This window comes from Plasmodium inui (genome assembly GCF_000524495.1).
Source record: "Plasmodium inui San Antonio 1 unplaced genomic scaffold supercont1.18, whole genome shotgun sequence".
In the NCBI taxonomy this organism is placed as follows: Eukaryota; Apicomplexa; class Aconoidasida; order Haemosporida; family Plasmodiidae; genus Plasmodium; species Plasmodium inui.
In genome coordinates, this window is record NW_008481852.1 from 546,311 (window position 1) to 559,335 (window position 13,025).

The window sequence follows — 13,025 nt, forward strand, 5'->3', positions numbered from 1 at the left end:
AACCCATATTTATCTCCTGACAGAGAATTCTTCAGGTTGATAACGCTTCCCTTTTTGTTATCATAGAAATCCCTCCTCGAGTGTGTAGAATCATAAATAGTGCGCAAATAGAGAAAGATAACTAAATATAAAATAACTTTAAAATACAGATATCAGGGATTTCGCCGCGTACTTCTGGAAAATAAAAAAGAAAATATGGACTTGTATCCGTAAAATAATTAGTTGTTTTATTTCCCTATCAGTGAAAAATAATTTATTGATAATTCTGTAAATTGACGCTCTACGTCTGCTGCAGATCATCTTCATACCAAAACAGTATGCAGCATAGTAGGTAATAATAATGAATCTGATTTCCACGTAAATATGTGTTTAAGGATAGTAAGCAGAATCTGTATAATCCCAGATGATCGTAGAATTAAATTGTAATAGATAATCTTAGCCCGAAGAAACTATAATGTTTATATATTTGCATTAAACGTAATTAATTTTTCAAATGCTCACCTATCGTAACTCTGTCATAGAACTGTTACAATTATGTGACTAAATGTATATGCAAATATAAGAAATTGCATAAGTGTATTCTTTCTTTTGTTACTCAAATGTAACCTCATAATTCTCATTGAAAGCTAAGAATCAGAGAATTCATAGTTTTATGCGAAATCATCCCTGTTCCAAAGAATGATAATTATTACATGATAAATATTCCTGTCCGTCCTAACCGATACAGTGAAGAATCAGATAATAGCAATGGTGCCTATTGGTAAACCAACAGAACAAGTACAGCTCAGATTGAATTCAGGCATGAGTAATAAGTAACCTTAGAATAACGCACTACCTTCCAAAAGGGGGGATTCATCCATAAGATATCTAACTGGAAGTATAGTTCCAAAGCAAAGAAAATCGCCTTACTATGTATATTTCAATCTTCTCCTTCCTTGCATACCCGTAGAAACTATGTCATTAGAAAGAATTATACTATACTGTGATACAGCATAGATATATATAGGGACTACCAACCTACGGATCATTTATAATAGATGAATATTATTGTAATAATTTTAACAAAAACTCCTCAGAAGTTAATTACTGGATTACAGATTTTATTATTTTCCTATCATTGACATATCATTATGAGAAGTTGACATAGAAGATAGTGAAGGAGGCACACAGAGGTTATAAGGCAAAACACCATTTATGCATGAGAATAGCACACAAATATATCTATTCAATAATATAGGGGGAAGAGTATATTATAAATAAACGTGGTCACGTTTCCTTTATATTTTTATAATAAGAGAAACCTCCCGGAACGAAATCAAGAAAGGATGCAAAATTCTATCTTGATTCAAAAAGGAGCTTAAATAAATTGGAAGATATATGAGTGAAGGAAGCCAAAATGTGAATATATGAGTGATTCTCTATATGTCATGTATCCCTGATGTTAACATTCCACCTTCAATGCTGAAGAAGTGTCAAGTTGACTAGTCTATTAGGATACATATAGAAGTATTGACTAAAATTATTAGATATAGGCTCCTATCGTAGATACAGACAAAATAGAGTTAACGAATAAACCTTAGAAAGAATATAAGAAGGGAACCAGTGTAAAGACGAATATTATTAAATGGCAAATGGAGCCACCGAATAAGTGCCTCCTTCCGAGCACTTCCCAAGGGTAGCACGAAAACAGGAATAGACCTCAGGAAGGCTAAGTCTCAGTGTGATAAGTTAGGCATTACAATCTCAAAAACAAGCAGGAGTACCAAAAAGGAATCAGAAACCAAGCAGCAGCAACAACGGACCCCAGGGGATGAAAGGAAAGGAAGGACAATAGGAAGAAGAATCAATGACCAGGGAACATTACGAAGTGCTGAGTGAAATCAAGAGCAATAGGATCTGAAAAGTGGACTCTAAGCTGTCAAAATTACCAAGAACACGGTAGAAGTATAGAGTGGGACAAATCGCCCTTATCTCCAGCTCTGAAGGCAGGAGCCTAAAACAAACAGCAGAACAAATGACAGCCCTAAGGATTAATCAATGGAAAATAAATCGTGAACGTAAACAGTAACACCTGAGCACTGATGCATAAATCATAACCCCCTGAATAATCAAGCCTGACGCAAGGAGGCTAAACCAAGAAGCCTAAGTTGTAAATCTGAGCAATAAACCCTAGATCCTAAAACCTGGTCTAAGGATTAGAGACTGCACCATAAATCTTAAACCGTAGAAGAAACACCTGACGAACGCAACCGTATACTGAGATCGCTGAACCCAGCGCCTTACACATTAGTCCATAGATATATAATGTCCAGCATATAGTGTGAAGCGTAAATCCAAAATTTACACCCAACAACGTAACCCTAGGACGTACAAGATGGGATATGAATCGTCAAGAGTAGGCAGTACACCAGGAGCGCTAAACCCTAAGGTAAGGGGCATAGAAAGTCATCCGAGACATCTGGACACCTGACGTATACATGCTAAAACATAAGAATAATCTCAAAGCCATAAAAGATAAACCCTAGACAAGGGAACAAGTAAACCAGAATAATAAGAGGTAAGAACTAAGCCGTGAGAAATAGACAAAGAACCTTGGAACGAGACCTTTAGACCCTCGACACTAAGAAACTAAAATCTCAGAACTCGTTCCTCAGACTTGAACTATGCGCGCTGAAAAGACATCTAATCCCTACCAAATAACACGTAACCTTAAACGTGAAGGATAAATCATCGCATCGTGATCCAGGAGGGATAGAGTATCAGACTTGAACAATAGAGCCCGATTAAACCCTGAAGCCCAAAAAATAAGCACAAAATGCGGCAGAGTAAGTCTGAAGTCTAAAAATCCAACGTGATAACGGAAATCTGGAACGTAAACCCTAGACCCTGATCCCTGAACCCTAAACCCTAATCCGTACCCTGAACCTAAACCCTAAACCTAAACCTAAACCCTAAACCCTAAACCCTGAACCTAAACCCTGAACCCTAAACCCTGAACCATAAAACCTAAACCATGAACCCTAAACCCTGAACCCTAATCCCTAAACCCTGAACCCTAAACCCTGAACCTTAAACCCTAAACCCTGAAGCCTAAACCCTAAACCCTGAAGCCTAAACCCTAAACCCTGAACCCTTAACCCTTAACCCTGAACACTGAACCCTAAACCTTAAACCCTAAACACTAAACCCTGAACCCTAAACCATGGACCACCACTCAACCCCCCGAACTGGGACTCCTAAACGCTATCGTCTAAACCCTTGAACGTCAACCTAATCCCTAGACCCTAGGACTTAACCTGAACCCGAAACCCTAACCCCTAAATCTCGAATGTCCAACCCCAAAATCGCAACCATGAAAGCTGCGATTTTTCCTCTTCCTGTTTGGACCCTAACGCCAAGTTGGAACTCTAAGCATAACACTCGAATCCTAAAGCGAGCTCGGAAGTCTGCTCACTTCAAGATTCCTCTGTATCTACTAGATTGTTATAGACTAAACCTGAATCTTGAAACAGCGGATCGGAATGACTACTTCAGAAGTAGACTCAATAACGAGAATATCTAAGACCATTGTTAACGCTGGCTGTCGGTTTTGTTCGCATTTTGAATTTCTCCTTCCAAACTAACTAGGTGGTTGACAGGATTTTCTTGATGAGAGGGGTAAATTTCCGCGGGCGTAGTTGAGTACGCCCCTAGAGAGGTTTGTCTATCACTCTCATGCTCAGAAGCAAGTCTAACTAATCTTGGCTCCTCCCAGTCAGAAGATCCAAATACCCGAATCCCCTGAAGGGTCGTTGCGGGACGATCTCCTTCTTTCTTAAATTCCTTTGTCGTGTGATATAGAGTTCTTGGTGGTCTCGTCTGCTGCTTGGGGAGGTCGGCGCCTTGCTGTTCAGTCCTCTCACTGAAGACTGCATAAAACGCTGGGGTACGTATTCGCGGGTTGATGAACTTTTGTTCCTCGTCCCTGACCTGCCGATCTGGTCAGGAACTTGTGCCCACTTACTACAGACCTCCCACTGGAGTTGTCACTGGAGCTCTACGCTCCTGCTGGTATGATAGTGGTTGAAATTTTTGCTTCTGGCCGATAGTAACCCTCTTTTCGTGGTTTGGGGGGTCCCAAAGCCCCAAGTGAAAGTCTCACGTCTTGGAAGTCACGCCTCTGGGTTTATCCCGTCCAAGTCTTTCACGAAAGCAGTCCCTTGGTGCTCGTCCTTCTTCTCTTGGATACTCTCTTATCACTCAGACGTGCCGTGAGTCCTAGAGGGTTCTCGTCTTAGCAGTGGAAACCTTGAGAAGTGCACTGTTCCCGGAGTTCCTGGAGTTGTCGGTCTCTCTTGCTCCGTGTTTAAAGAAGTTCGGAATTCGCGATTCTGCTTGTTTGGTACTCTTAAATGAACTCCGCTTTGGGTCGGTTCTCGGGGAGATCCGTCTCCTCTGAGCAGGACGTGCATGCACCCGTGGGACTGGGCTGGTGGTAGTTCTTCTGCTTCCGGTCGGTGATCTAGTTCTTTTTCGTGGGGTGGGGCTACCCTACCTAGAGGTTGTCTGACTCTCGGAGACTACCGGCTTAACTTCCTCTCATCATATATTCTCACCTCAGTCCGCTCCGGAGACTAACTCTTAGTGGTTACCCTCCAACGCTTATTCCTCTCTTTTGACTTCTCATTGTTCTTTGGACATGCTTGATAAATTCCTTCGTCGACTTCGTTCTCCTTGTCAGAGAACTCAAAGACCTCCGGTGTTGTCCGCATGGAATAGTGCAGTATCCTTCATCTGGTGTAGTGCTTGGTTCATTCTGGTGCCAATGTCTTTGTTCCCCTTCGGGAAAGACTTTTTTGTCCTGTTTCTGGTATCCGTTATTCCTTGGTCGTCCTGTCCCCATGACTCGGTTGAATTTGTTCGGAGAGTTGGCTCTCAATTTGGTGTGGCCATGTACTTCACGATCTTTCTCCTTCTTGACTTACTCCTGTTCGTGAATCCCGAGTTGACATTCCCATATATCCGATATATACCATAAGCTGAACTAATGAACATCACAGCAATGCTAATCCCTATACCTATCGCCCCACCCCACCCTAGGGCTGGTCTAGCGGATCCTGCGTCGCTTAATTTTGCTCCTGCCCTCTCTGTCTTCTCGTTTTCTATCTTTTCCTTGGACGCTTCGTAATTTGATGCTGTTATGGAATCCGCCTCAGGTCCTTGGGCCTCCCAGGCTTGATCCGGCTCCCGTGAGACTTCTTCCTTTGGGTCACCTTTCCTTCCATTATCGGTTTGTTCTGAGTTGTTGGATGTCGGTGATTCTTTTCCTTGCTCCGTGGATTCTATAAGCTGCTCCGTCCTGGGTTCTGAAGACTCTTCTGTAATTGGTGATTTAGTTGGGGTGTCAACTCCTCGTTCCTCTGCTTCGTCATCTTTGACATTCCTTGGTCTGTCACTTTCCGAGTGTTCAGTCTGGTCGTGCTGTTTCGGGTTCCCCAGGTTGGGGGCAGCTGTTGTCTCTTGCTGTGCTCGACTCTCGACTTCGCGAGTTCCGGATTGCGGGGGGGGTTGATCTTCTTTTTGCATGATTTCTAGGAATGGGTCCTCAGGTTCGCTGTGTATTATGCATACCTCTCCTTCTGTCTTCTTCCTTGTACAGAACAGTTGCTGGCCGGTGGCCAGGGGCACGAGGTCGCTGAAAATCTGCTCTAATCCTGGGTTTGGGCAGTTGGGGCATAGGGTCCTCAGAGACCTCGCTACACTCACTACTATCCCTAACGCCTCGAACTGGCACTCTGCGTAGTGATCTTGTGCTTGGCAGACATTGTACGGCTCCCTCACGATCTTCCATCCATGTTCTACTGCTACTCTGCTTCGGGGGCCTGTTCTTAGGAATCTCTGCTTTATGCTTCCGCATGCTCGTTCGGTTTCGTCCAATTTGGTCACTAATCTGTCATCTCCCCCCCATAACCAGTAAATTATACAACCAACTAGAAACAACATCTTCTGGCATATACTGTCCTCCTCACACTGTATCTCGTCGCTTTGGTTCATCATAGACTTCCAGTGCCTCCTCTCAGAAGGACCCAGATACCTGTCCTGCTTGCTATCATTCGTCCGATCCTTATCCGTCTTTATACACTGCTGCACGACACTATCCAAAACATCCTCCCACGTGACTGGTTCCCTGTCCGTCGTGGTAACCAATACCCCCTCCTTCATACCTTCCTTCAACTCTCTGTAACTCCTTCCTTTGGTAATCAACGTCGGTAACCAGTTGCCGATCCCTGAAGCTGGCCGATCCTTCCCTGTTGGGACCTTTGGTAACACATAATAATATCTTCGATTGTTGTTGGCTCCTCCTCGCTTTGGCTGGGGAAACCTCCTCCCCGTCGGAAAGGTCCACTGGATCCTGTCTTTGTCGGTCATCTCTTTTTTTCCCTGTCAGCCCTTAAAGACCATTGTCCCAGTTGTCCCTCCTCGTGTCAGGGGGTTCACCCGCGGACTCGTTTCTTGAGTTTCACTCCCGATGGGATGCGGTCCTACGCTCTGGGTGTCCTCTTCAGTTATCCCCGGGTCCGAAACTAAACATCCCCTCAACTCCGAGGTTCTTGTCTTGTTTGGTCCTTGGGGCCGGAATCTAGTTCTGTTCCTACTTTCCGCATATACCCCATTCCTCGTCCCAGTTGTCGTTTCTGGGGGTTGTGCTGCCTCCTAGAGGGCGTCCCTCGTAGTGAGATTTCTTGAAAGTTTTTACTTTTCCCGGCACTTGTCCGTTCCCTGGCCTTCTTGTTTGCAGTTTGTCCAGAAGGCTTTTGGGGATTTCATATCCTCCCTGACGTTGTTTCTCTGTTCCTATTTCATGGACCCACCCTCTCTCCTCCGGGCTACTTGCTCCTTCACTCTTTGATCTCCTCTTGCTCACCGCACCCTTGGATTTCTTCGTTCTGGCTACTGCTGTCAGGCGCCTGGGGGATTTAACCCCTTTAACCTATGGTATCTTCACTCCTCCTTCTCCCTCCCTCTTCTACTTCGGGGAATGATTTTGAGTTGTCCTTTCTCCTGACTGACGTGTTCTCCTGGACTTACGATCATCTCCTGTTCCGGCCCCCTGATTCCTCCATCTCACTACACCCCATCGGACTTATCCTTGGGTTTCGTCGGTTTCTCCGGCCCGTGTTCATTCCTTCCTCTATCAGAACTCCATCCTCTGCTTTTTCAGTTTCTATTTTCCTCCACAGTTGATGAGCCTACTCAGACTCCCCCCTGCTGATCTCGTCCCTCTCCCTCCTCCCCTCAAAATCTCGTTTGGCTTCCGGGCACACGATACCTTTTGTCGCCCCACCCCGCTTTCCTCATCTTTTGGTGTTGGATCCTCCGGTTGGGCGGAGCTATCCTCCCTATATTTTGGATTGCTCCTATCTCCCTCCGCGGGGATGGGGCTTGATGTATCCCTTCTGTTTCTTTTTCCTCTTATGCTTGGAGATGCTGGGGGGCTAGGTCCTTAGTTGGAAGTTTCTTGTCGTTCCGCTGGGTTCTCCGATCCCTTGTGTTGAGTTTGGTTTTTTATTCTTTCACATGTTTGTTCCGCTCATGAGCAGGAAGATTCACCTAGTCGCCTCTTGGCGTCCCGAACACTCCTCTTCTTCAGAATTCTTTGGAGCTATGCCCTCCCAAGAGTTCTCAACTGCTTATGTTGGTTGGTTCGATATCTCAGCCTCAGTTCCCCCTTCGCTTGAGAGTCCCCTTGTTGTCAATTCTCCCCCCTCCAGCTCCTGACTTCTCTGTGTGCGGTTCCTTTCCACCCCCCTACCCGCAGCGTTCTCTCTCCATCTTCTGCTTTGTCCTTCTTTGTGACCGTCCGTTAGAGGTTTTGTCATGTTCACGCCCCCAACACCCTTTAACCTGACTCCTTAGCCTTTCCTCTCCTTCCTTGTGGTCTGGTAGCCCCCGTGGTGATATTCCTTTCCTCGGTTAGTGGTCTTTTCTATTTGCTCGGGGGGACGGTTTGGCTGTTCTGGTCCCCAGGTCCCGTCCCGGGCTCTTTGACTCTGATCTCACCCGTCACCTAATCCACCCCCTAATCAATTGGTGTAGGCTTCTGTCTTGTCTCAGTCGTCTTGTGCTCGGGAGCACCTCCTTGAGTCCATGCTTCACCTTTCCGATTGTGACCTCCTTAGGCTAGACCCCCTCCGCATCTATTGTCAGTTTCACGCCCCCGCTCGAACCCCCTTATTCCTTCTTCCTTGATCCTGACTTCGCCCAAAATGTCTCACTCTGGGTTCTCTACTCCTGGATCCTGCGTCCTCCCGTCCCTCTAACCCTGTGGGTCCGGTTGGGGGCTCCTCCCCATAAACCCTTCTTCCCTGCCCCTCTGGTGTCGTCTTCACTCCACCCCCTCGTGCCTAGGTACGGTCTAGCTCACACTCCCCCACGAATTCCTCATTGTTGACGTGAAGCCCTGTGACTTTGGGTACCTCTGAACTGCTCTAGTCCAACTTGGTGTTTTCTTCGTTCTGGCTTCTGAGGCTCAGGGAACTTGAGCTGACTGCTGCTTTTCCTCCTCCTTATCCCTGCTGTCTAGGATCACCTGGGTTGTCTCCTCTATGATACCCGGCTAATCCGTCGTCCTTCTCCTCCGTGTTCGTCTCTACGGTGGTCACCTCGTTCAGTGATATTGGTTGTTCCTTCCTCCCATGAACTCGCTTCTGCTGTGCTTAGTGGGTGGCGCTTAAGGTTGCCTGAGTCGTCTTGGTGAGGGGTCCCTCCGTGTTTCCTCTTTAGAGAGGAGTGGGCTCCTGGGCGTCCTTAAGTCCTGTCCTCTCCCATCCACCTCGTCCTCACTTTGTTTTTCTGATTCGGAGTGTATTTCTGTGCCTGGCAAATCCTCTCTAATCCCGAAGTCAAGAGAGCCCACTGTTTTTGTCCCTCCATCCATTGCTAATGAGTCTCCTCTTACTCGGTAGGAACTTCATATATAGACCTTTGTTTTTAAACTTCGTGATACTCCAGCCCGACTTTCTTCGGGAATTTGTTCATTTATTTTCTTTCAAGACTGACCAACTAGTCTCATTTATTTTTTGGCGGATATTCATCATCTTATTTTGAAGCCTCTTCTTTGTTGTCGTTTGCTTGCTTATGCTTTGGGGGAGGCTTCCTTGTGTCTCTGTTTTTTTTGATGAGATGACTTGATTCCAGTGGATATCTACTCTGGCTCCCTCATAGGTTTTGAGTGAGCTGGCCTGACTTGTCGTCCATCCGTTAGCTGATCTCCCACAGATTCTACTCCTGACTTTAAAGGACGCAGGGCGGGGTCCCTTCTTTCCTTTGGGTTCTCGACTTGGTGATTGTCTGAGTCTTCGGTGACTGAGGTCCAGGTTGGAGTTTCTTGATTATCCCCTTTTTCCTTCCCACAATTCCTCTATCATGAGACGGACTATGACCCCCCTCCTGTTTTTTTGGGAGAGGTCCCTGCCTCGGCGGGTGAGGTGGGGTGGGGTATTGGCTTGTTTTAGCTCTGGGAGTAGTGCTCGGTTGCTTGTCCTAAAGTTCCTTCGGTATGAACTCTCCACGTGTCTATGCCTCAGCTGTTCCATCCTGGCCGCGAAAGATTTTGTCCTGGGGGGTCGCCATTTAGAGCTCACCTGGGTTCGACCGTCTCTTCTTCTAGCTCCATTTGGGGTAGTTTCAGTGAGTTCCCTTTACTCAAACTCCTCCGGATGGATAGTATTTCTTGTCGGTCTTCAGTGGGTGAACTGCTGTTGTTACATCTTGTGGTCATCCTCCCCACCCCCTGCAGCGAAAGTTACCAGTCGGTCAACCATCCTGTCTCTTGTTACTGGGCTTGGTCTATTTTTGTACTATCACCTCCTGGCCAAAATGCCTCCGTAGACTCCTGGTATTGGGTTGGGTTTCTCGGTTTCATTTTGGATTTCCTGTCCCTCGTTTAAGATTCTCCCATGCCTGTCGACTAATACTCTTGGTTCTTTGAGAGATCTCTTCATCTTGAGGTGGTATGTTGAGGGGGTGGGAGGATCCTCTGAGGCTCTGCTGTATACTCTCGGTCTTGGCCTTGGCGTTCCTTCTTTCTTTTTGGAACAGTTAATGGAGACTGTTATCTTTTGGTGATGTGTTTCTTAACATGTTCATGGAGTCCTGAAGCTTCTTGAGCTGTTCACCCTTCGTGTTATTGAGAAACAGTCCAGCCTGGGTTCTAATGGGGTTGTCATCCCTTATACTTTTGCCTGAGTAGTTCCTCCACTCTAGGCTTGGAGTCGCTGACTGAGGATCATCCTACGCTTCGACTGGTTGATTCGACCTCTGTTCGCTTGTGTCGTGTGACTGTGCTTAGGTGTGCTGCGGTTGCGGGTGTCTAACGACTTCATCTTCTGTGTTTTTGGACAGGAAGCTTTCTTTGATCTGTCGATTATGTTTATTAGTATTTGGTATGACCAGTTGAAGTCTCCTCCGGTACCCTATCCCTCGCTTGTTTTTCTGCTTGGATTTAGATATATAGAGTCCTCCCATATGGGTTTGATCGGAATTCTGTTGCTTGAGAGTTCTGTACGTGTTTGTATTAGAGGGGATTCAAGATTCAGTTCATTGTTTTGGTCCTGTCTCTGATCTGCTTCAGGCAGCTAGATCTTTCTCTGGGTTTCCAATATCGGGAGTCACTCAGGAGGATGCCTGTTCCGGGATTGGGGTTCCCGATGATTTATTCTTTGTGGGTCACTGGTTCTTGGAGCCTTGTCTCGGGGGCGTGTGACTTAGTGGGTCTGAACTTCGCCTATTCTAGATTCCATATGATCAGTATGTCTAAGTTTGTTGAGATCTGATTCCGTTAATTATTCTAGTTGAGATGGTTGATATATTCTCGTCTTAGTCACAGATTTAAGGAGATGGAGTGATTGATAGAATCAGTGAAAATAAAATTATTATTTTAACTTATCCGGAGCTTCCTAAAAGGCACAGTTCCTCGGGGTTGGTGTTTGGGGATCATCTGCTCACTACGAGTTTGACAGATCCGTTGCTAGGTGTGATAAAGACCCCTCTTCCTTTCTTCCCAATATTCTCTCTGACTCTTAGAGCTATTTGGTACTTTGGCAATTTTATATAGTCTTGGCAGGTCACTACTATTCTCGGAGATTTGTCGTTAGGGTATTTGGGGTGATTGGATTACAAGGATCTATACACACATAAAAGAGATTTGGTTGAGGAGATAGATTTTTTGTCTCTGTCTGCTTCAGAATGCTCTTTAGATTTTAGATTTTATTGGACTATTCCTAGATTTTTGGAGTTATCTGATTCTGGGGAGACTTCTTAGTGAGTGAGAAAGGGAGTTTGTTATTGCTGTATGCTGGAGGGAGTCGGGGTAGGAGTGTCTGCTCGAGACTTTTGGTTAAGGAAGGTCCTTTTGCTGGAAGAAATTATTAAACCAACTTGTCCCTGTTCAGACTCACTCTTATTTTTTTCCTCAGAAATATTACATATAGGCTTATTCTTAGGATTTCTATCAGACACTTCCTCCGTTCCTCTGCGTCTTTATTCAGTCCAGTCCAACTCCTATTTGAGATCAGCGGTGGTTCTCAGGTGGTTTATATACTTGGGGCCCGTGTTTATTTTTATTATTCTGTGTTGTCAGTTGTAACGTAATTCTTGTTGGTAAAATACTCCTTTCCTGTTCCAGAGTCCTCAGTCATTCTAATCAAGATAAAGGCGAAAATTCGGCTCCGGACTAGTGGTCATTTATTTGTTAATCCTCCCTTGTTTTTTTACGAAATTTCTGTCTGGTTGGAGAAATAAGATGTGTACCTAAATATACAATAGGACGCGAGATTTGTAACCTGTTTTGGTATCGGGGCTACTGAGAACTAAAGATAAGTTTTAGACTGTTTTCATTCATGGGTAAACACTTAGTCATTCCATTATTTAAGTTTTTTTTAAAGAAAACATAAAAGGAACAAGATTGTTGCCATGAAAATCTTTCAATACAATGATTTTCTAAAGAAGCATTTGCTTTAAGTAATTATAGAGTGAGAATGAGTCCTGAAAACATGAATTGTATTGTGGCATACTGTCTCGCTGATTCCCTGTCACTGGATTTTTGAATAGTTAGAAACAATGATCCGGAAGTCCTTTTCCTCTTGAGCGGGGTTTGTGCCGTTCCTGTCTTTCTGTTTCAGAGAGGACAGGGCTTTAATATTAAACAGGGCTTGATCATTCTATGGTCAAGTTTTCGTTATAAGCGGGTCCATAAATTACAGACTTTATGGGATTTTATTAATTTCTGATAAATCACCATCATTAGATTTAGAATTTTTGGAATTTAGTTTTACATCTGACCCTCCTGCTTTTAGATATTCAACTGCATTGATCCGGAGGGAATTCCTCCGCTAGTTTTCTTGTTGGTTGGTCCCTCCCTTGGGAGGGCAGCAGGATGGACAAGACTGCTAAAACATCGCTGTTCGACAGTTCCATTAGACATGACCTATAAGGAGGTTATTGATGTTCTATACCCATAGACTCCTTTTTTCAAATAAACATCGAAAAATAAGGTAGACCTGATCCAGAGTAAGAACAAAATAAGTAAGTTTGAGAGTTTCGTGATCACTTCTTTAAGAGATTTTTAGCTCATATATTTTTCTAGTAGAAACATGTAAGAAGCGACAACGAGAATTTTAACTAAGCAGGAGCGAAATAGGAATCTCCTCTATTTAAGGCCAGAAGAGGTTGCTCCTTGGTTTTGATGGGTTCCAGAATTTCCTGTTGCCTGTTTTTTATACTCAGTTGAGCATTCAGGAGTTAGAGCAGAATTGGATTCAGTGAGAAAACCCATAGTATCTTAATCTAATTCGTCGGGGAGACATAATTATACTTACAAGATGGTTATTACCTCCTCGAGGAGGGTCCCATATATATAACCTAGGTCGGATTGGTTATCTTAGGATGAACAGCCTTAAGATACCTTGAAGCGCTCTAAATCACTTCTAAATACGTCGTAGTAGTTCTCAAAGTCCTTAAATAGGTAGTAAAGAATATTTCTTAAA

The 13,025-nt window shown here is 44.6% G+C and overlaps 3 protein-coding genes across 3 annotated transcripts; all 3 read right to left on the reverse strand.

Moving 5' to 3' along the window:
• Window positions 1-4,257: 4,257 nt before the first annotated feature.
• On the reverse strand, window positions 4,258-6,408 carry C922_03991 (hypothetical protein; the record flags this gene model as incomplete). The annotated part of the gene is made up of 3 exons (XM_008819578.1): window positions 4,258-4,434; window positions 4,632-4,733; window positions 4,942-6,408. The coding sequence occupies 3 exons, from the start codon at window positions 6,406-6,408 to the stop codon at window positions 4,258-4,260; spliced, it is 1,746 nt and encodes a 581-aa protein (XP_008817800.1).
• A 2,606-nt stretch (window positions 6,409-9,014) lies between these two features.
• C922_03992 (hypothetical protein) lies at window positions 9,015-9,760 on the reverse strand (the record flags this gene model as incomplete). The annotated part of the gene is made up of 3 exons (XM_008819579.1): window positions 9,015-9,267; window positions 9,394-9,450; window positions 9,624-9,760. 3 exons carry the CDS (start codon window positions 9,758-9,760, stop codon window positions 9,015-9,017), a joined length of 447 nt encoding a protein of 148 aa, XP_008817801.1.
• A 320-nt stretch (window positions 9,761-10,080) lies between these two features.
• Window positions 10,081-10,241, reverse strand: C922_03993 (hypothetical protein; the record flags this gene model as incomplete). Its single annotated transcript, XM_008819580.1, has 1 exon — window positions 10,081-10,241. A coding segment is annotated over one exon (161 nt), but the record flags the coding sequence as incomplete, so codon positions are not given.
• Window positions 10,242-13,025: the final 2,784 nt, after the last annotated feature.